This window comes from Bos grunniens, chromosome 10 (genome assembly GCF_055505025.1).
Source record: "Bos grunniens cultivar Pamir isolate PY7600 chromosome 10, Bosgru_T2T1.0, whole genome shotgun sequence".
Taxonomy (NCBI): domain Eukaryota; kingdom Metazoa; phylum Chordata; class Mammalia; order Artiodactyla; family Bovidae; genus Bos; species Bos grunniens.
This window is the reverse complement of record NC_141174.1, coordinates 41,503,710-41,526,569: the sequence shown is the minus strand read 5'-3', so window position 1 is coordinate 41,526,569 and position 22,860 is coordinate 41,503,710. Positions and strand designations below refer to the sequence as shown.

General features: G+C 39.8%; 1 protein-coding gene and 1 long non-coding RNA gene across 5 annotated transcripts in view; one reads left to right on the top strand and one right to left on the bottom strand.

Annotated features, from left to right (window-relative positions):
• FBN1 (fibrillin 1) overlaps nt 1–22,510 on the top strand; it is a 265,245-nt gene extending 242,735 nt beyond the window's left edge. For all 3 annotated transcript variants that reach the window (XM_086320774.1, XM_086320775.1, XM_086320777.1), the window contains 6 exons: nt 6,573–6,689; nt 6,946–7,074; nt 8,030–8,149; nt 16,531–16,762; nt 19,256–19,430; nt 21,210–22,510. In XM_086320774.1, the coding sequence (XP_086176900.1) occupies nt 6,573–6,689; nt 6,946–7,074; nt 8,030–8,149; nt 16,531–16,762; nt 19,256–19,430; nt 21,210–21,599 (1,163 nt within the window). In that variant the 3' untranslated portion in view covers nt 21,600–22,510. The remainder of the gene's footprint in view (nt 1–6,572; nt 6,690–6,945; nt 7,075–8,029; nt 8,150–16,530; nt 16,763–19,255; nt 19,431–21,209) is intronic.
• Nucleotides 14,706–18,982, bottom strand: LOC147364401 (uncharacterized). Of its 2 annotated transcripts, XR_015134449.1 has the most exons (3): nt 18,842–18,981; nt 16,991–17,176; nt 14,706–16,524 (listed from the first exon to the last, which is right to left on the bottom strand). It is a non-coding gene; the product is annotated as an uncharacterized LOC147364401 (long non-coding RNA). The 2 variants fall into 2 exon arrangements; XR_015134448.1 differs by lacking the exon at nt 14,706–16,524 and having other exon boundaries at nt 16,898–17,176; nt 18,842–18,982.
• Nucleotides 22,511–22,860: the final 350 nt, after the last annotated feature.

Here is a 22,860-nt window from a genome sequence, read left to right as displayed (position 1 = left end):
CCATGGACAGAGGAACCTGGGGGACTACAGTCCATAATTTTGCAAATAATTGGACACAACTGAAGTGACTTAAATGACAACCTACACCAGTATTCTTGCCTAGAGAATCCTGTGGACAGAGGAGCCTGGGGGCTGCTGTCCATAGGGTCGCACAGAGTTGGACACAACTGAAGCAACTTAGCATGCATGAAGTGACTTAGCATGCACACAATGGCAGAAAGCAAAGAGAAACTAAAGAGCCTCTTGAAATTAAAAGACACTTGCTCCTAGGAAGAAAAGCTATGACAAACCTAGACAGAATATTAAAAAGCAGAGACATAACTTTGCTGACAAATGTCTGTATAGTCAGAGCTATGGTTTTTCCAGTAGCCATGTACGGATGTGAGAGTTGGACCATAAAGAAGGCTGAGCACCGAATAATTGATGCTTTCAAACTGTGGTGCTGGAGAAGACTCCTGAGAGTCCGTTGGACACCAAGGAAATCAAACCAGACAATCCTAAAGCAAATCAACCCTGAAGACTCATTGGAAGGACTTATGCTGAAGCTCTAATACTTTGGCCACCTGATGCAAAGAGCCAACTCATTGGAAAAGACCCTACCTGATGCTGGGAAAGATTGAGGGCAAGGGGAGAAGGGGGTGACAGAGGATGAGATGGTTGGATGACATCATTGACACAATGGACATGAGTTTGAGCAAACTCAGGGAGATAGTGAAGGACAGGGCAACCTTACGTGCTGCAGCTTGTGGAGTTACAAAGAGTCAGATATGACTTAGTGACTGAACAACAACAGCAAATATCACTGGTGAGCTTAGATGCAAATATCCTCAACAAAATACTAGCAAACCGAATCCAACAGTACATTAAGTGGATCATACACCATGATCAAGGGGATTTACACCAGGAATGCAAGGATTTTTCAATATCTACAAATCAGTGTGATAAACCACATCAACAAATTGAAGAAAAAAAAAACATATGATCATCTCAATAGATGCAGAGAAAGCTTTTGACAAAATTCACCAGGCATTTATGATAAACGTTCTCCAGAATGTGGGCATAGAGGGAACATACATTATAAAGGCCATATAAGACAAACCTACAGCTAACATCATACTCAACAGTGAAAAGCGAAAGCATTTTCTCTAAGTTCAGAAACAAGACAAGAATGTCCACTTTCACCACTCTATTCAGCATAGTTGTAGAAGTCCTAGCCACAACAATCAGAGAAGAAAAAGAAATAAAAGAAATCCAAATTGGAAAAGAAGAAGTAAAACTGTTACTGTTTGCAGGCAGATTCTTTACCATCTAAGCCATCAGCAAAGCCCAGATGATATGATACTATACATATAAAATCCTAAAGATGCTATTAGGAAAATACTAGAGCACATCAAGGGGAGATAAGAAAGCCTTCCTCAGTGATCAATGCAAAGAAATAGAGAGAAACAATAGAAGGAGAATGACTAGAGATCTCTTCAAGAAAATTAGAGATACCAAGGGAACATTTCATGCAAAGATGGGAGTAATAAGGACAAAAATGGTATGGACCTAACAGAAGCAGAAGATATTAAGAAGAGGTGGCAGGAATACACAGAAGAACTATACAAAAAAGATCTTCACGACCCAGATAATCACGATGGTGTGATCACTCACCTAGAGCCAGACATCCTGGAATGTGAAGTCAAGTGGGCCTTAGAAAGCATCACTACGAACAAAGCTAGTGGAGGTGATGGAATTCCAGTTGAGATATTTCAAATCCTGAAAGATGATGCTGTGAAAGTGCTGCACTCAATATGCCAGCACATTTGGAAAACTCAGCAGTGGCCACAGAACTGGAAAAGGTCAGTTTTCATTCCAATCCCAAAGAAAGGCAATGCCAAAGAATGCTCAAACTACCACACAATTGCACTCATCTCACATGCTAGTAAAGTAATCTCAAAATTCTCCAAGACAGGCTTCAACAATATGTGAACCGTGAATTTCCAGATGTTCAAGCTAGATTTAGAAAAGGCAGAGGAACCAGAGATCAAATTGCCAACATCTGTTGGGTCCTCGAAAAAGCAAGAGAGTTCCAGAAAAACCTCTACTTCTGCTTTATTGAATATGCGAAAGCCTTTGACTGTGTGGATCACAACAAACTGTGGAAAATTCTGAAAAGAGATGGGAATACCAGACCACCTGACCTCTCTCCTGAGAAATCTGTATGCAGGTCAAGAAGCAACTGTTAGAACTGGACATGGGACAACAGACTGGTTCTAAATTGGGAAAGGAGTAGGTCAAAGCTCTATGTTGTCACCCTGCTTATTTAACTTATATGCAGAGTATGTCATGAGAAACGCTGGGCTGGAAGAAGCACAGGCTAGAATCAAGATTGCAGGGAGAAATATCAATAACCTCAGATATACAGATGACACCACCCTTATGGCAGAAAGCAAAGAACTAAAGATCCTCTTGATGAAAGTGAAAGAGGAGAGTGAAAAAGTTGGTTTAAAACTCAACATTCAGAAAACTAAGTTCATGGCATCTAGTCCCATCATTTCATGGCAAATAGATGGGGAAACAATTGAAATAGTGGGGGACTTTATTTTGGGGGCTCCAAAATCACTGCAGATGGTGATTGCTGCCATGAAATTAAAAGACGCTTTCTCTTTGGAAGAAAAGCTATGACCAACCTAGACAGAATATTAAAAAGCAGAGACATTACTTTGCCAACATAGGTCTGTCTAGTCAAAGCTATGGCTTTTCCAGTAGGCAAGTATGGTTGTGAGAGTTGGGACTATGAAGAAAGCTGAGCACCGAAGAATTGGTGCTTTTGAATTGTGGTGTTGGAGAAGACTCTTGAGAGTCCCTTGGATTGCAAGGAGATCCAACCAGTTGATCCTAAATGAAATCAGTCCCGAATATTCATTGGAAGGACTGATGCTGAAACTGAAACTCCATAACTTTCGCCACCTGATGCAAAGAACTGACTCATTGGAAAAGACCCTGATGCTGGGAAAGATTAAAGGTGGGAGGAGAAGAGAACGACAGATGATGAGATGGTTGGATGGCATCTCGAATCAATGGACATGAGTTTGAGTAGACTCCAGGAGTTGGTGATGGACAGGGAAGCCTGACGTGCTGCAGTCCGTGAGGTCACAAAGAGTTGGACACAACTGAGTGACTGAACTGAGCTGAGAACATGTCTATGAATTTGGTAATTTAGTTGCAGGATACAAATTTAATACACAAAAATCTGTTGCATTTGTATACACTAACAATGAAAGATCAGAAAGAGAAATTAAAGAAACAGTCTTTCATCAGAAAGAATAAAATACCTTGGAATAAACCTACCTGTAAAGGCAAAAGACCTCTACCTGAAAGACACTAATGGAAGAAATTGCAGATGACACAAACAGATGGAAAAATATACCATGTTCTTGGATTGGAAGAAACAATACTGTCAAAATGACTATGCTATTCAAGGCAATCTACAAATTCAGGGCTATCCCTATCAAATTACCAGTGGTGTTTTTTGCAGAACTAGGACAAAAAATTTTAACATTTATATGGAGACCCAAAAAACCCTAAATAGTCAAATCAATCTTGAGAAAGAAAAATGGAACACTCACTTCAGTCTATCCTACAAAGCTACAGTCATCAAAAGAGTAATGTTATTGGTACAAAAACAGAAATATGAATCATTGGAACAAGATAGAAAGCCCAGATATAAACCCATGCACCTATGGTCAATTAATCTATGATAAAGTAGGCAAGACTATTCAATGGAGGAAAGACAGTCGAGAAAACTGGACAGCTACATGTAAAAGAATGTAGTCTTTAACACCATACACAAAAGTAAACTCAAAATAGATTAAACTCTTAAATATCAAACATGATACTATAAAACTTTTGGAGGAAAACAGGCAGAACACTCTTTAAGTTGCAGCAATATATTTTTCAAGCTATCTCCTAGAGTAACAGAAATAAAAATAAATGAATGGGACCTAATTAAATTCAAAAGCTTTTGTACAGCAAAGGAAACCATAAACAAAATGAAAAAAAAGTTCACAGTATGGGAGAAAATATTTGCAAGTGATGCAACTGACAAAGGATTAATCTCCAAAATCTAGAAACAGCTCATGCAGCTCAATATCAAAATAAACAAAAAACCCAATCAAAAAATGGATGAAAAATCTAAATAGACATTTCTCCAAAGATGGCCACATGAAAAGATGCTCAGCATCACTAAATTATTAGAGAAATGCAAATCAAAATTACAATGAGATTTCATCTCACACTAGTCAGAATGACCATCATCAAAAAGTCTACAAAGAATAAATGCTGAAAAGGGTGTGGAGAAGAGGAAACCCTCCTACATTGTTGATGGGAATGTAAATTGGTACAGCCACTCTGCAGAACAGTTTAGAAGTTCCTTTAAAAATGAAAAATAGAATAACTGTATGGTCCAGCAATCCTATTCCTGAGCATGTATCTGGAGAAAACCATGGTTCAAAAGTCTACATGCACCCCAGGGTTCAGGGCAGCACTGTGTACAATAGCCAAGACATGGGAGCAACCTGCTGCTGCTAAGTCACATCAGTCGTGTCCGACTCTGTGCGACCCCATAGACAGCAGCCCACCAGGCTCCCCCATCCCTGGGATTCTCCAGGCAAGAACACTGGAGTGGGTTGCCATTTCCTTCTCCAATGCATGAAAGTGAAAAGTGAAAGTGAAGTCGTTCAGTTGTGTCCGACCCTCAGCGACCCCATGGACTGCAGCCTTCCAGGCTCCTCCATCCATGGGATTTTCCAGGCAAGAGTACTGGCAACCTAAATGTCCAATAACAGATGAATGGATGAAGTAGATGTGGTACATATATACAGTGGATATTAGTCATTAACGATACAATAGCATTTGCAGCAAAATGGATGGACGTGGAAACTATCATACTAAGTGTAGTAAATCAAAGACAAATATCATATGATATTGCTTATATGCAGAATCTAAAAAAAAAAAAGAGAGATACAAGTGAACTTATTTACAAAACAAAAACAGACTTAGAAACATAGAAAACTAACTTATGGTTACCAGAAGGAAAAGCTGGGGGCAGAGGAGGGATAAATTGAGAGTTTAGAATTTATGTATATACACTACTGTATATAAACTAGATAACCAACAAGGGCTGACCAGATAGCACAGGGAAGTTGGCTCAATATTCTGAAATAACCTACATGGGGAAAAAATTTGAAAAAGAATAAATCTGTGTATGTGTATACAGAATCACTTTGCTGTACACCTGAAACACAACAGTTAATCAACTATACCCCAGTATACAGTGAAAATTTTTAAAAAATCACTGAGTTGTCCCCCTCACCTATTTGCAGGTAATAAGCTGCAGCAAACCTGTGATGATGCTCTAGCAAAGCCCCTGGGGTCATAGATCAGGCAGGACACCTACTAGCAGGAGACATACAGCTGTCAATAATGCAGAGAGCAGAAAAGCAGAAACGGCAACTCCCCAGCAATAAAAGAGCACAGGATTGGCTCGTTTCTAAGAGATGTCAGCACTAGGAGAAATATGGGCAGTTCTTTCAGTTCAAGCCCACTCCAGATATTAGTCTAGCCAGGAACTGGCACAGATCTGCAGTTCCAAGCACAAGTCTGTCTGCAGTGATAAAAGAATCTCACAAGGAAGAGGGCTGGGGGGGGGGGGGGTGGCGGGGGCGGGGGGGGGGGCAGGGGGGGGAGGGGGGAGCGGGCAGGCAGAGAGCCAGGGAGGAAGGGAAAGGTAGGTAGATTCCTAAATTCACAGCAGTTTTTTTTTTCTTTTAATTAAAATTCAACTAAAAACTGGAACACACTTTGTATCTCTTGAGATTTTAAATAGCAATGGTGTGAAGAGAGAACCTACAGGTTCCAGGCAGTGAGGAAAGAGGCCTGGTCAAAACAGAGGCTTTTATTGAGAAGTGGAAAATAATCTTGGATAAATATTGTAGATAGTCTTTTTTAAAACTGCTGTTGGCTTATCAGAATGAGTTTTTTTTTTTCCTTCCTGATTGCTCAATTTTGTTTTATCCAAAGGAGAAACTCTAAAAGCAGTTAGTTTGGTTTGGTTTGATCTGGTTGACCATTTCATTTGAGAAGATTAAAAAACAGCAAACAGGAAAGAACCAAGCAGAGAAAATTCATTTTTACCCTCAATAATTATTTTTATATTTCAACTTGAAGAGATTTTTTTTCAGTGCTTTGGAAGTTTTTGAGAATCCTTAATCTTTTATTTCATTTTGTAATTTATTTAAATTTTATGATGTACTAGACATTTCTTTGTTGAGAAAATTCTGCTTTCCTATAACTAAAGGGAATGGGTTTTTCTTGGATCACCAAAGAAATGCATTTTTGGTCTGAACTGAAACCACATTTTATCTTTAAAACCCATATCTCTCGGGTTCCTCCTAACCATATGCTGTGGTCCCATTCTGACCAGGTCATTTGAGAGGTAGAAATGAAAACACAGAGCTACTCCCTAGGGTGGCTTTCTAGGTTCCTGGACTTCAGCTCAATTCCAATGCCCGTCTTGCGTTTTCTTATAGATCTTGATGAGTGTGCAACTAAGCAGCACAACTGCCAGTTCCTGTGTGTTAACACCATTGGCAGCTTCACATGTAAATGTCCTCCTGGATTTACCCAACACCATACTGCCTGCATTGGTAAGTGGGAGAGGGAAGGTCCTATGTAGGTATTCGTTGAAGGGTTTGTTTTCAAGGGCTTCTGCTGTTGGAATAAGAAGATAAAACTCAAGAGAATATGTGAATATATGTATATGTGTCTGTGTGTACATGCATGCATGTTGTGAAAAGCTATTGGCTTTTTCTGAGCAAATCACCCTTCTTTCTTCCTTTTAAACAACACAAAGAGAGCTTCGGGGAAGTCCCATCCTCTCCTTTCTCCCTCTGCTTCTTACAGATAACAATGAATGCACCTCTGACATCAACCTGTGTGGGTCAAAGGGCATTTGCCAGAACACTCCTGGAAGCTTCACTTGTGAATGCCAGCGGGGATTCTCACTTGATCCAAGCGGCGCAAGCTGTGAAGGTAGGTAGAGCCCTCAGCTTGATCCAGCTAGTTGGTCCTCGTGAGGTGGCCTATAAACACCTGCATCGTCATCCTCTATGAGACATCAGAACTGAGCACAGGGGAGACAGCCAGCTGAAGATGGAAGTGTTTTCTCTGGTTTGTACAAGTCCCATATCTTAGAGATACATCTTTTGGTTCATGCTTGACCGTGTCCTCAACACAGGCTTTTCCTGAATGTAACAAGACTTTCTGCTCAGTTGTTAATTTAGTCTAATTGGAAATGACTCAATCAAGAAAAACAGCGAGATTCCTGAATTTGATCACTTAATTTTCTAGTCACTGGATCCAGAATCTTGAAAGGATTCCCTCAATGTGGATTAAGTATATAAGGAATAACTCTTCTGCCAACATATGATTAAACCTTTTACTCTTATTTTTTAGGATTTTGTTTTTGTACTGACCTTTTGGTTTCCAATTCCGGCACAAATAAGGAAATATAAATGGTTTACATAGCTATCCTATACTGTATTTTTGTGCCTTGCATTGGTGTCTTCATTATTTTTATTTGTGGATTTTAGCAGGGATGTTTTTTCCCTTGGACTTAATCAAAAGCTCCAGAGTAGCTATTCTTGAAATTTTGGGTGGTGGAATATTGGTGATGCCTGGGAAAGATTGAAGGCAAAAGAAGGGGGTGGCAGTGGATGAGATGGTTTGAGAGCATCACTGACTCAATGGACATGAATATGAGCAAACTCTGGGAGATAGTGAAGGACAGGGAAGCCTGGCCTGCTGCAATCCATGGGATTGCAAAGAATCAGACACAACTTAGCAACTGAACACCAACAACAATTTTTGGTGTCAGATGTCTTACTAAAATTGCCTTTCACGTTCATATGCTGATAAATGGTGCTTCAGAGAATACCTCTGAGACATGCACTGATGTAACTTAAAGGCAACTTGCCTTCTTTTTCAGATGTGGACGAGTGTGAGGGAAACCATCGCTGCCAGCACGGCTGCCAGAACATCATCGGCGGCTACAGGTGCAGCTGCCCCCAGGGCTATCTCCAGCACTACCAGTGGAACCAGTGTGTTGGCAAGTACTTTTCCCTTGTTCACAAGATGAACTGCTGTCAGCTCCTGAGTCAGAATACTGCTTTCTTTCTGAAAACTTTAAACTTCTCATTGAAGCAACAAATACTCATTTCAAATTGTCCATACCTGGTTGAAACCAGAGGGAAGTCATAGCCTTTGCAAACTAGCAAACTAAGAAAAAAAAAAAATAATGATCAAGGGTACTTTGAAGGCATTTGAAATGAAATGCTGACAGAATTCCTTAGTTCCTAATATCTCCTTGTTCTTCTGCTTCACTGCTAGTCATCAGCCCACACTGGAGTTCTCTTCAGGCTAACAAAATCCTCCTTCTGACTGAAAACTATCCATCAGCCAAAGGCTACTTTGAGCAGCTTTTGGTCACAAGACGCAGAAGTGGTTCATTGAATGCTATACACCTTTGGGGCAGGGTACAAGTTTTTTTCAGGATTGCTAAACTCTTTTGAAAATTAAGGGAGTCCCAGACTCTCTTTAAATTGAAATTGTCACTTTCGGTCCCACAGGGTCATAGGAAAATACCTTTTAATGGACAGCAGAGAATCCCAACATTGCAAGTTTAGAAGGGCCCCAATCCATCTAGCCCATGCCATTATTTCACTAATGAAGGCTTAGAAGCCAGGAAGGAAAGGCAGTCTGCCCTTACCCATTCTTTTGTGGCAGGACCAGAGCTAGAATCCAAAGCTCTTTCTTCACTTCATGTTTCAGGGCTGCCTTTCTAGTGTCACCTCTACTTGTTTTTTCTTTTTTTTAATTCACCTAGTAGCACTGCAAGCTTGGTGCTCTGGTGACCCGTTTTGGCTGCCACTCTCTTGGGTACAGGGCCCTCCTTCTCAAAAACAGTGACTGCGTTCTGGGTGACTGCTCCATGTTGCAATGCTTGATTTTACTCCAAATGAAGACATATTTGGTATGTGTTCATTTATCAAATATGCGTCTTTCTCATCTGGTTTGATTCTTTACAAAACACAGTTTTGCAGAGGTGAGTAGGACTGGCTAAAATAACCACAGTGCTAGAGCTTACGCTGCACAGTTTGCTGGTTAGTGATCTGGTTTTAATAAAAAAAACGCCTTTGTTTATTACCAGCTCAGGGAGGTCTTGGATTTTAATCACCAGTTTCTGACATTGTTCACAAAATTTCCAGCATAAGCTTTGTTGATTCAATACCCAGCATGTGAGTCTATTTTGCCCTTATTACATATCTCCCATGGATGAAACTGAAGCTTTGGGGAAGAGTATAAAAGAGGTGAGATCTACCACTGCTGGGTCTTATCCTCCTCCTCCTATGCTCAGTTCAGAGATGATAGAGATGGCCAGGTCATGCCCTTGTTGCCTGAAGATTCTTCGTTGGTCCCATGAAGACTGTGTTCTGCTTGGGACTTGCAGAACAAAGAATCTATTAAGAAGTGGGAAGTTAAGAAGTGGGAAGAGGGGGAGGATCAAGATGGCAGAATAGGAGGATGTGGAGTTCTCCTACCCCTACAAACACATCAAAAATACACCTACATGGGGAGCAATTCTCACAGAAAACCAACTGGAAACTGGCAGAACACCTCTTATTCAGCCAAATCTGCAAGAAAGATGTCCATGAAATGAGAAATCAACCACAGAAAGAAAAAATGGACATGTGGAGACTAAACATATTATTAAGAAACCAGCGGGTCAACAGTGAAATCAAAGAAATCAGAAAATACCTTGAGACAAACAACAATGTAAACACAACCTTATAGAAGCTATAGGATGCAGCAAAAGCAGTTTTAAGAGGGAAGTTCACAATAATATAGGCCTTCTTGGAAAAAAAAAGAAAAACTCAAATAATTTAATCTGCCAGCGAAAAGAATTAGAAAAAGAACAAAGAAAGCCCAGAGTCAACAGAAGAAATAAATATCAGAGCAGGAATGAATAGAGATTTAAAAAATAGAAAAGATTGATAAAACCAAGAGCCAATTTTTTTGAAAAGATAAACAAAATTGAGAAATTGCTTGACAGATACACCAAGGAGAAAAGAGAAAACCCAAATTAATAAAATAATAAATTGAAAGATGAGAAATAACAACTGATACTATAGAAATTAAAAACATCCTAAGAGAATCATATAAGAGTTATATGCCAAAAAATTGTGGAGCTCACCTAGAAGTGAGCTTAGACAACCTAGAAGAAGTAGACAAGTTTTAGAAACATAAAGGCTGTCAAAAATGAATCAAGAAGAAACAGATCATTTGAACAGGCCCGTCACCAGAAGTAAAATATAATCTGTAATGAAAAAAATTCCCTGCAAACTAAAGTCCAGAACTAGATGGCTTCACTGGGGAATTCTACCAGACATTCAAAGAAGAGCTTATACCCATCCTTCCCAAACTATTTCAAAAAATTAAAGAGGAGGTAACACTCCCAGAGTCATTTTATGAAGCCACCATCTCCCTGATGCCAAAACCAGACAAGACATTACATAAAAAGAATTACAGGCCAGTATCATTGATAAACATAGGTTCAAAATCCTCAACAAGATATTAGCAAACCAAATTCAACAATACATAAAAAGGGTCATACACCATGACCAAGTTGGATTCATTCCCAGGTCTCAAAAATAGTTCACATGAAAAATCAATATGTTATACCACATCAAGAAAAGGAAAGACAAAAAACACATGATCATCTCAACAGAATCAGAAAAACTATTTGATAAAATTCAACATCCATTCATGATTAAAAACTCTCACTAAAGTGGTTTTAGAGGGAACATTTCTCAACATAATAAAAGCCGTTTACAACAAACCAACAGCCAATATAATATTAAACGGTGAAAACCTGAAAGACTTCCCACTAAAATCTAAAACAAGACAGGATGCCCACTCTCACTGTTTCTATTCAACATTGTACTGGAAGGGAAGAGGTAAAATTGTCACTGTGTACAGATGACATGATAATCTCTATAGAGAACCCTAAAGACTGCACACAAAAACTATTGGAACTGTTAAATGAATTCAGAAGGTAGCAAGGTACAAGATTAATATACAGAAATCTGTTCCTTTTTTTTTTTACACCAACAATGAAATATCAGAAAGAGAAGATTAAAAAAAAAACAAACCCTATTTAAAATCACATGAAAAGATGAAATAAAATATCTAAGAACAAAGTTTACCAAGAAAGTGAAAGACCTAGATGCTGAAAACTATAAAATATTGATAATAGAAACTGAAGGTGATTCAAGGAAATGGCAAGATAGCCCATGCTTTTGGACTGGAAGAATTAATATTGCTAAAAGGGCCATACTACCCAAAGCAATCTATAGATTTAATTCAATCCCTATCAAAATACCCATAACTTTTTTTACAGAACTAGAAAAATAATAATTCCAAAATTTATATGGAACCACAGACAACCCAGAATTTTCAAAGCAATCCCAAGGAAAAAGAACAAAGCTACAGGCATAACCCTTTCAGAATTCAGACTATGATATAAAGCTGCAGTAATCAAAACAGTGTGGTATTGGCACACAAAAAAAGATATATACATCAATGGAACAGGTAGAGAGCCCAGAAATAAACCCATGCACCTACAGTCAATTAATCTACACTAAAGGAAACAAGAGTATACAATGGAGACTAGACAATCTCTTCAGCAAGTAGTGTTGGGAAACCTGGACAGCTGCATGTAAATCAGTAAAGTTAGAATACTCCCTCACACCATATACAAAAGTAAACTGCAGTTGCTCTAAAGACCTAAATATAAGATGCAATACCATAAAACTCATAGAAGAGAACATAGGCAGAACATTCTTGCACATAAATTGTAGCAATATTTTCTTAGATCAGTCTCCCAAGGCAAAAGAAATAAAAGCAAAAATAAACAAATGAGACCAAATCAAACTTAAAAGCTTTTTTACAGCAAAGAAAACCATCAACAATACAAAAGACAGTCTACGGAATGGGAGAAAACATGTGCAAATGATGCAACTGACAAAGGGTTAACATACAAAATATATAAACAGCTCCTACAGTTCAGTACCAAAGAAATAAACAATCTAATGAAAACGTGGGCAGAAGACCTAGATAGTCTTTTCTCTGACATGGCCAACCAGCACATGAAAAGATGCTCACTATTGCTAATTATTAAATAAATACAAATCAAAACCACAATGAGATATCACCTCACATGGTCAGAATAACCACCATCAAAAAGTCTACCACCTTCAAATAAGTCTGTTATCATCAAAAGGTTTATATATGAAAAGGGTGTGGAGAAAAGGGAACCCTCCTACACAGTTGGTGGGAATGTAAATCGGTATAGTCATTATGGAGAGCAGTGTGAAGGCTATTTTTAAAAAACTAAAAATAGAGCTACTATATGATCCAGCAATCCCACTCCTGGGTGTATATCCTGAAAGGATGAAAACTCTAATTTGAAAAGATACATCCTCTTCAATGTTCATAGCAGCACTATTTACAAACGACCCAAGTGCCAACAGATAATTGGTTTTAAAAAATGCATGCATATGCAAACACAATATTAGCCATAAAAACAAATGAAATACTGCCATTGGCAGCAAGAAGGATGGACCTATGTAAGTGAGTCACTTTGCTGTACATTTGAAACTAACACAATATTATAAATCAACTAAACTTTAGTTTAAAAAAGTGAGAAGAGGTTTGGGGGTTTTGATGCCCAGAAGATACCGATTCAAACTGTTCTCATAATTCTTGGGAATTACAGTTATCCAGAATGAGCATTGCCTTGGACCAGAATGAGCTCCTCAGAGCCTTGCAGAGCAAATCTCTTGAACCAGCCCTCTCTGGATCCTTGCTTCTAAGCAGCCAGAAGCTCACTTTTAGAAGATGGATAGGTTTAGGGTATGGGGCCACTGATATTACTGCTTTCTAGAAAATATCAAACTTGTAGCTTAAAGTTGGAGCTGACCCATTTTGACCTAGAGAAAATTAGTAAAGGAAAGCCCATTCTACATTTTGGAATTCTCTCTTAACACCACAGCTAAGACATACTGTGCAAGCCTGATGCTGGAACCTTTGAGTTTAGAGGGGGTGGGTTTCCATCTGATTTTTAAGGAGTGTCTTTCAGAGATTCTAATCCTATTTCATTCAAATTAGAATCATCTCGTTTTATAAAAAGAGCAAAACTCTTACCAATTTAAGTAACAACTAAAAGAATAAAACAAAGATTTTATAGTGTAGAAAAATTCCTTGTGTAGTCATTTGCTCCAGGGTACACACACAGGATGAAAAAGGTCAGGAAAAGTGCAAAACATGTTAAACAAATCATGGAATTTGTATATTGATAGAAAGGGTGAGTGCACAAACAGATTGTTTTCAAGCTTCAAACATTGAACATTTGCCAATTTCTTATCTTAATCCGTGGTCCACTCCACCCCACCTCTCTAACCCAGAAAAGCAAGTTTAAGCTTATTAGATTTTCAAGGAGGAAAAAAAAAAGTCAAATAAAGTAGAAAAGAATTTGAAAAGGGGATAGGGAGAGTTCTTGACCAAAATAGATGCTCCAAGTTAGAAAGAACCTCGACAGTGATCTCATCTATCTGTTTCCTAACATGTCATTCCCTCTCCAACCAGGAAAGGTACTCACCTTCTTTTTCATAAAGAATGAACCTTTTCTGCTTCTGACTCCTAACCATTGGTCCTGTTTCTGTCCCTTGGAACAAAAGAGTAAATCTTAAGCTCTCTATTAACAGGTCTTTCCCATATATACCTGTACCTTAGAGGATTTATCAGTCAGAGTCCCAGCAGGTAACAGATGGCTGAGCCCAGTCAAAAAGCATAGGATACGGAAGAAGAGCCTATTAATGTTCCATTCTGATCAGGCTTGTAGAGCTGAGCAGAGCTGAGAAGTCTGGAGGTGGGTATGCAGGGCACAGAGAAGACATCCAGCCCAGAGATACTTCCTTCACCAAAGGAACCACCCTTGGTTCTTCATACATCCTTTGATGCCCATGGTCTCCATTGGTTTCTATCACATAGCTCATCTCTAATTTAAAATAAGGGGAGGAGAACACAGATGATGGCATATTAAGTCATTTTGTTTTAGGAACCCTGGAACCTAAGTGACTTTGATTGGGTACTTGAGAGTCCTTTGATAGAAAGGGTCTCAAACAGATGCATAGCTAGGCACTGTGCCATAACAGGCATCTCAACCAATGGCTTTCTTACTGTATATCTACTCCTTCTCTCTGTAACCACATACAGATAAGCAGGGGGAGTTCAAGGAAGGAAGGGAGATGAAGAGAAGGAAGAGAAAAAGAAAGGGTGGAAGGCAATATGAAGTGTGTATATTTATGCAAGTACCCTGCTCTTACCATTTTCCCCATCTGTTTTCCTAATTTAAAAAAAAGGTGTTGTTTTTTTTTTTTTGAAACAATTTTTTCTTGAAAAATGAAACTACCTTAGCAAATAAGGAAAAACTAAAAGGGAAAGAAACAATGTAAATGAGGGCAAATCTCTTGAGAGACACTTTGATATAAAGGAAAGCATGAGACTTATAGTCAGACAGACCTGGGTGTGCATATCTGCCCTGCTGCTGGGAGATCTTGGAGGGGCTTTCTGAATCTCACTTTCTTCATCTGGGAAACAGGGATTTTAATACCTACCTCCATGATTGTGAAGCACATTAAGCAAATGAAGTACCTAGTTAAAAGACAATTGCTCCTTGGAAGAAAAGCTATGACAAACCTTGATAGCATATTAAAAAACAGAGACATCACTTTGCCAACAAAGGTCTGCATAGTCAAAGCTATGGTTTTTCCAGTAGTCATGTACATGATATGACAGCTGGACCATAAAGCAGGTTGAGCTCTGAAGAACTGATGCTTTTGAACTGTGGTGCTGGAGAAGACTCTTGGGAGTCCCTTGGACTGCAAGGAGATCAAGCCAGTCAATCCTAAAGGAAATCAACCCTGAATATTCATTGGAAGGTCTAAGGTTGAAGCTGAAGCTCCAATATTTTGGCCACCTGACGCAAAGAGCCGACTCGCTGGAAAAGACTCTGACACTGGGAAAGATTGAAGGCAGGAGGAGAAGAGGGTGACAGATGATGAGATGGTTGGATGGCATCACCGACTCAATAGACATGAGATTCAGCAAACTACAGGAGACAGTGAAGGATAGGGAACCTTGGCATGCTGCAGTTCATGGGGTCACAAAGAGTTGGACACGACTTAGTGACTGAACAACAACTTAGTATCCTGTCTGTCACACAGTAGGACAGTTAAGTGTTAAGTGTTACTAAATTGCCTTCTTCCTCTTTTCCATTGGAAGTAGATACTTGCTAAGTGAGGAGAATGCCAATCTACATGCATTCAAGTGGACATAAGCCTGAAAATGGGCTATAGCAGTTAAGAAATGTCTTACCAAAAAAAAAAAAAAAAAAGAAATGTCTTACCAGCAAACTTCTGTGCTGTTGTACAAAGGCAGATCTATAAAAATATATTGGAAGTTTCAAAAAAGTATAAATCAGACATAGTAAGAAACTTGAGGGTTTTTTCCCTTTGAATTAATTTGGGAAAGTTATATTTCTTTTTCCTATGTATTACCATCAGACTTGGCTGGTCCCTGTGGGTAGCCCGTTCAACAGCATCTGTGTCTCTTGTGGGTTTTCCCCAATTAGTGCCCATGAAGTCTGCACTGAATCTCTTCCAGCTGTACTTAGCTTTAGACACAGCCCAGATGCCCTGGGCAGGAGGATGGTTTAGATAAGGAGGTCCATTCAGAGATGGGAGCAGACATACCAGAAGGCACCATTCACTCCCTGAGCAAGCACCTGGGGGTTTTTATAGACTTTTGAAAAGGAAGTCCAGGTGAGCGGGACACTTCCTGCAGGATGTCAGCCCTTGCCAACCCTATTCATGCTGAAAAAGGAGGAGTAGGAAAGCAGCCTCCAGGAATATGGCTCATCTCGGCTGTAGAGAGTCATCCCATTGCTGGGTACTTCTGAAGCAAAGGCACACAGAACTGCTCCCTGCCCTCCCACCCTGATCCCTGAACCTTGGCCATGAACCACCCCTGCATTCTTCACCAGATGCTCCTGTAGAGCAGGACACACTGCCATTGGCTTCAGATGAGGACTGGAGTCTGCTGGTCCTCAGAATGCCATCCTCTAACACACCGCCTGATGCACTTGACCTCAGAGACCACGTTTGCTCACCATTTGGAGAGAGGCCACATCTATCTCCACATCTTTCTTGTTCCCTTTCCCACCTCAGCCACTTCCACCTGTCTTCCCTTCCCAAGAGCCAAGGTGAGGGCCAGCTGGCCAGCACTGGGTCAGAGTGGCCTGACCCAAACTCCTCCATAGAAACCTCTGCCCAGAATCACATATGTGGCGTCTTCTGGTTTTCCCTGCAGATGAAAATGAATGCCTCAGTGCTCACATCTGTGGAGGAGCCTCCTGTCACAACACCCTGGGGAGCTACAAGTGCATGTGCCCTGCCGGCTTCCAATACGAACAGTTCAGTGGAGGTTGCCAAGACATCAACGAATGTGGCTCTGCTCAGGCCCCCTGCAGTTATGGCTGTTCCAATACTGAGGGCGGCTACCTGTGTGCCTGTCCACCTGGCTACTTCCGAATAGGCCAAGGGTAAGCAATGCTGGTCGTGGTTGGAGGCTTTCTCATCCACAGAATAATTAAGTATATTGAACTCAAAATGACCTATCCTAGTACCATTGAACCATGCTTTTTATAATCCTTGAGTTAATTCCAGTTAGCTCTGCAAAGGTTTTAGGTTATTTTATTTGAAGGGGGACATCTAGATTTCTGGAAATTCATAGAACATGGAACAAAATAATGAAACGACATTGTAAATACCTCAAGATATGGCTTATCTATCTCCTCCTCTTGATCCTCACATCTTGTTGGAAGGCAACTCGTTTCTCAGGAAATACAGGGACTGTGATCCATGACAGAGCTGGACTCAGATTGCATATTGCTGATGCAACCTTCTCCTGGGGCAAGCAGGATTCTGTCTTGACTTAAAATGCTTTCATGTAGCTCCTGTTAGGATAAATCATAAAGATATCTTTTGGGGAGTGCTTTAGGGTTTCAAAGTATATTTTACATTTTAGACTTAAATTTACATTAAACGTTGCAAAAGAACTTTAAATATAAGAGTTAAAATAATTATTATATTTTCCAGGTAGCATACCACATTGTATTGTGAGAGTTGGGGCTGGGAAGATATATTTTTATTCTATTTAGTAATATAAAAGTTACTATTACATTTTCAAAGTTTAGGTCTTCTTCCCAGTTGAATTAGTCTGGACTTGACTGTCTTAGTTTTGGCTATCTTGTGAAGGAGTTCACATTTTAACTTTTTAATTAGGAACACAGAGTGTATTTAATTAAATACACACACACACATATACCAATGCACACACTTATATATACTCCTCCCAACAAAAAGTCACATAGTCCACAACACACACATATGTGTATATATCCAATTGTTAATTTTGTGGTCTTTGGTTTCTTGACACAGAAACATCAAGTGATTCATTTTGGGGTGTGTAGAAGGTAAAAGAATGTTTCATGGGAAGCGCACAGAATGCCAGCAATAGGACTCAAATTCCCAGATGTTTGTGTCTGGCTCTCAGTAGACTCATTCTTTATAAATTTAATGCCAGAATCATTTTCCCAGCAAAAATTGTGACACTCCAAACTGGCTTCTGGCCAGTGGGACTTTATAGTCACACTTCTTGTAAGTGGTGTTCCAGGCATATGAAAATACTGGGAGTTCTGAGAAAGGAACCAAAGCCTGTGAATTTGGGGTTTGCTTCCAACAATTTCATAATTATGTGAATGCACACACACAAAGAATGAGCACGTATCCATATTATTGTTTCTACATATTTCATGGTAAAAAATTAAAGGATGAGGAAAGGAAATGTGTTGTGCTCAGCAGGATTACAGAAAATACTAGAAACCTGTAAATTGCTGCAAAATACAAAAAAAAATGTTAATGGCATTGTATTTTGAATCTTAAGGGCATAAAGGAAAATGAGTTGTAAAAAATAGATCAACTAATACAGAGAGAAATAAATAGTATTCAGTCTACATTATGACCTATTAGTAGACCAATTAATAGAAATTCACCCATTTATAACATTTTAGGCTCCTCTGTGAATCACTAGAGTGGACAAGCCTATCCGAATCTAAAGATTCTTTTAAGATCATTCAGCTATTTCAAAACATTTTGAAAAAGGAGCCTGATAAATACATTCCAAGTGACCTATGAAATAGTAAGCAGAATAACAAAACAAGGTACTTGTGAGACATGCAAGCCTCCCTCCATAACTTGGCTTTAAAAACTGAAAGGCAAAGAAAAACAGCTGAACTAGTTCTCTCTTGGGCATGGGTTTGTTTATCCAACCTCACATGAGTCAGAGCCAGTGGACCTAGTGGTTTTGAATGACTTGAAACAATTTCCCACAGTTGGGCAAGCTCTGATACACGTATTTAATACACTGCATATCTTCACAATATATTTCTAAATCAACCTAAGTTATTACCTAGAGCTTTCTTTCTATCTTCAGGAGCCAAAGTGAGAGATCTGATAATAGGAGAGATTGCTCAGAAGCTGGAGTGGTGAAAAGTGGTGCTGGTGGAATTGGAGGTGGCTGTAATGGTATCAGTTAAACAGGGAGAGGGCAAGGAACATACCTTTCTCACTCCTGTGGAGCCTATTTTATAAGAAGAAGGCAATTTTTATTCATCCTCCCAAGTCACATGGTTTCCCCCTCATCTTCCACTCTTCTCTTGTTTCCACTCCTTGTCTCCTCTCCACCAGTACAGCGAAACACCTGCCACATTATGTTTGGGAAATAAACGGGCAAGTAAATATGCAAAATAGGGCCTTGAGAGATAGTAAAAAGAAATCAATCAGCTCAGGGAACTGAGAATTCAAGACCAAACACAGAGGGCTTCAGTATGGTTCTCAGCACCAGCCCATCATCCAGTGGACACATAATCAAGGGCTGAATGTCACCAGGCAGGATCTGGGCTTCACTAGAACTCTCGCTCCTCCTCCATCTCCCAATTCTAATGAAAACTATCTACGCTCCCCTTCCACCATAGGCACTGTGTTTCTGGAATGGGCATGGGCCGGGGAAACCCAGAGCCACCTGCCAGCGGTGAAATGGATGACAACTCACTCTCCCCAGAGGCTTGTTATGAGTGTAAGATCAACGGCTACCCCAAACGCGGCAGGAAGCGGAGAAGCGCAAATGAAACAGATGCCTCCAACATTGAGGTGGGTCAGAAGGTGGTTTCTCCCGATGCCTCCTATTGCAGAAAGGCCCTCCAGATTCCTGTGGTTTCCTCCAAGGATGCTCCAAAGTGTGAAAAAGCTCCCTGGGGAGAAAATCCAGACATTCCCTGAGCTCTAGGCTGCATTTTACAAGAATCTGTGAGGCTCTCTGGAGTTTCTTGCTGCCTTTAGGGAGTGGCCATTCAAAGGTTTTCACATACTTGCTCATTTCCTCTGTCTCGCCAAAAAGAAAGTTAAACACCCGCCCAAAGTCTGATGAAAGGACAAGGTCTGAGATCCAGGAGAGCAAGTGGGCAGAGCAGTGAAGTGACATAGTGCTCCGTACACAGGGATGCCAAGTTCTGAAAGCTAGAGGCTTCTCTACCGAAAGAGCCATGTGGAGTGTGAGGGAACTTGGATTCTAGACAAAAACAACATGGAGCTCCAGCAGCCTGGATTTCTTTGCCTACGGCTGCTGCAGCCTTTCAGTCAACTTAGAAGCGCAGATACTCAGACCTCTGGCTGCAGGCCCGGAGAGCAAGCACATGTGGTCCCAGAGAGGCAAGCAAGAAGCCAGGTGAAAAGCATTGAATATTAGCAGATCATCAGAGCCAGGAAGTAGGTTCATAGGTGTGTCCTTTGGTGAGATGGTGTTGCGTCAGTGAACAAAATGGAAATAAACTGGTTCTTTCTTAGTATTGGTGCTGCAACCCATCCGTTGTGGTTTGGGAAATGAGATAAGTCTTTGAAAAGAAAATAATATATTAAAACAGTCATTCTCAAACTTGAATATGCATCTGAATCATCATCTGGAAGGCCTGCTAAAATGGATTTCTGGGAAATATCCCCAGGGTTTCGGATTCAGTAGGTCTCAGGTGGCACCAAGAACTTCCATCTCTTTAATGGCTGAGTAAGACTCCATTGTGTATATGTACCACAGCTTTCTTATCCATTCATCTGCAGATGGACATCTAGGTTGCTTCCATGTCCTGGCTATTATAAACAGTGCTGCGATGAACATTGGGGTACACGTGTCTTACTCAGCCATTAAAAAGAATACATTTGAATCAGTTCTAATGAGGTGGATGAAACTGGAGCCTATTATACAGAGTGAAGTAAGCCAGAAGGAAAAACACCAATACAGTATACTAACGCATATATATGGAATTTAGAAAGATGGTAACGATAACCCTGTATACGAGACAGCAAAAGAGACACTGATGTATAGAACAGGCTTATGGACTCTGTGGGAGAGGGAGAGGGTGGGAAGACTTGGGAGAATGGTATTGAAACATGTGAAATGTCATGTATGAAACGAGATGCCAGTCCAGGTTCAATGCACGATGCTGGATGCTTGGGGCTGGTGCACTGGGACGACCCAGAGGGATGGTATGGGGAGGGAGGAGGGAGGAGGGTTCAGGATGGGGAACACATGAGAAATAAAGGAATAAAAAAAAAAATTAAAAAAAAAAAAAAAAAAGAACTTCCATCTCTAACAGATGCCCAGATGATGCTGATACTGTCGGTTGGGGGACACTTTGAGACCCACTGCAATAGAAGACCAAATACAAGTGATTTCAACTTCCTTCTTGACATGTTTAGTATTACAAATATGTGCTAATGTAACACTGTGGCTTAAACAGGATTTTATGAATATTCATTTTCAATAGAGTATATGCAACATGAGAAGAAAGTTGTATTTGAGTGAGACTTGAGTCACTTTTTCTTTAGTAAGTGGCATATTTACCTTTTATATTCACACGTTGCCATATGTCTTTCCAGGATCAACCTGAGATAGAAGCCAATGTGAGTCTTGCAAGTTGGGATGCTGAGAAGACAGCCGTGTTCGCTTTCAATATTTCCCACATCAGTAACAAGGTCCGAATCCTAGAACTCCTTCCAGCCCTCACGACTCTGACGAATCACAACAGATACTTGATTGAATCTGGAAATGAAAACGGCTTCTTTAAAATCAACCAAAAGGAAGGGATCAGCTACCTCCACTTCACAAAGAAGAAGCCAGTGGCTGGAACCTATTCATTACAAATCAGTAGTACTCCACTTTATAAAAAGAAAGAACTTAATCAGCTAGAAGATAAATATGACAAAGACTACCTCAGTGGTGAACTGGGTGATAATCTGAAGATGAAAATTCAGATTTTGCTTCATTAATTCACCATCCAGAGACCAAATAATTAAAAAACCAAGATAGATAGGTAGAACTGAATTTTTCCCCCAATCAGAATCTTCATATTATAGGTACAGTCTTTCACCACGTAAATTTCTATAAATAAGCACTATTCTTGTATTACAAAAGCAAGGTACAGGTGAATACCCTAGTTCAAAACAACCACTTTCTCAGGCTTCTCATGTATGTAGCTAAGCTACCTTGTCATATGTGTTGATTCTTGAAAACTGGGACATGTATTTCCACTGGGGGTTGGCCATTCATGCTGACATGCCATCCTTCTAGCAGACGTACAGGAACGTGCTTTCAATCGATGGACTGTTCTGTTTTTTCAAATTGTAAAACTTTGCTTCTCCAAATGCAAGTATTAGGTTGGCCATTTATAATATCTATTTGGTGCTAGTAAATTCTCAAACTAGATTTATAAATGCACTGTAATATTTACACAACTTAGAAACCAAATTACAAGTATTCAGTTCAAATACTTCATTAATTTTTTTCAATCAACCAAAGTTAGTGCAGTAGCTTATCTCAGTTATGAGTATAATACCTTACATGTAAATTAAGTGTGTGTATACTGTAATCGTGCTATTTTTTATCATTGAAACATTTATAAACTAGAATAATAATGCCCTTAATGTGAGGGTTTGTAATGGTGCTTATTAAGACCAAAGACTTCTTAAGTGTATACACCAAGTGGTAATGAAATTTCTGTGACTGGCCCACGCATGCATGGAGGTCTGGGAGGACCAGGAAGCAGCCTCAGCAGCCAGAGGATCAGCAGTGCATCCTTCATCACACCTGTGCAATATGCCAAGACTACCCTCAGTCATTCCTGTCAACAAGGGGTCCATGTCATAAATGTCACAATAAAACAGTCTCTTTTTTTAGTGTACCCCTCGGCTTTGTGTTCTTGCATGGATGTGGGAGTGGAGGCGCCATTCTGGAGATTTCATAAAGTCTCCTGAAATTAAATTATCCTCGATGTGTTAGTTAGAGCTCCTAAAGGTGCCAATGTATAACCATTAGAAAAAAATTTAACATATTTGAGTCAGTCCCTTGTTTTATTCATTCAGGACAGCAGAGTTATTTCTTACCGACATGATACTTAGATTGTAACATTATTTCTAAAACATGACCTAAAATTAATCCCATGGCTTTTAAACTACTAGACCTCAGTGCTTTAAAACACCAAGTTCACTGTCTTAGAGCACATGCATTTCATTATAAAAATTTATCATGCCC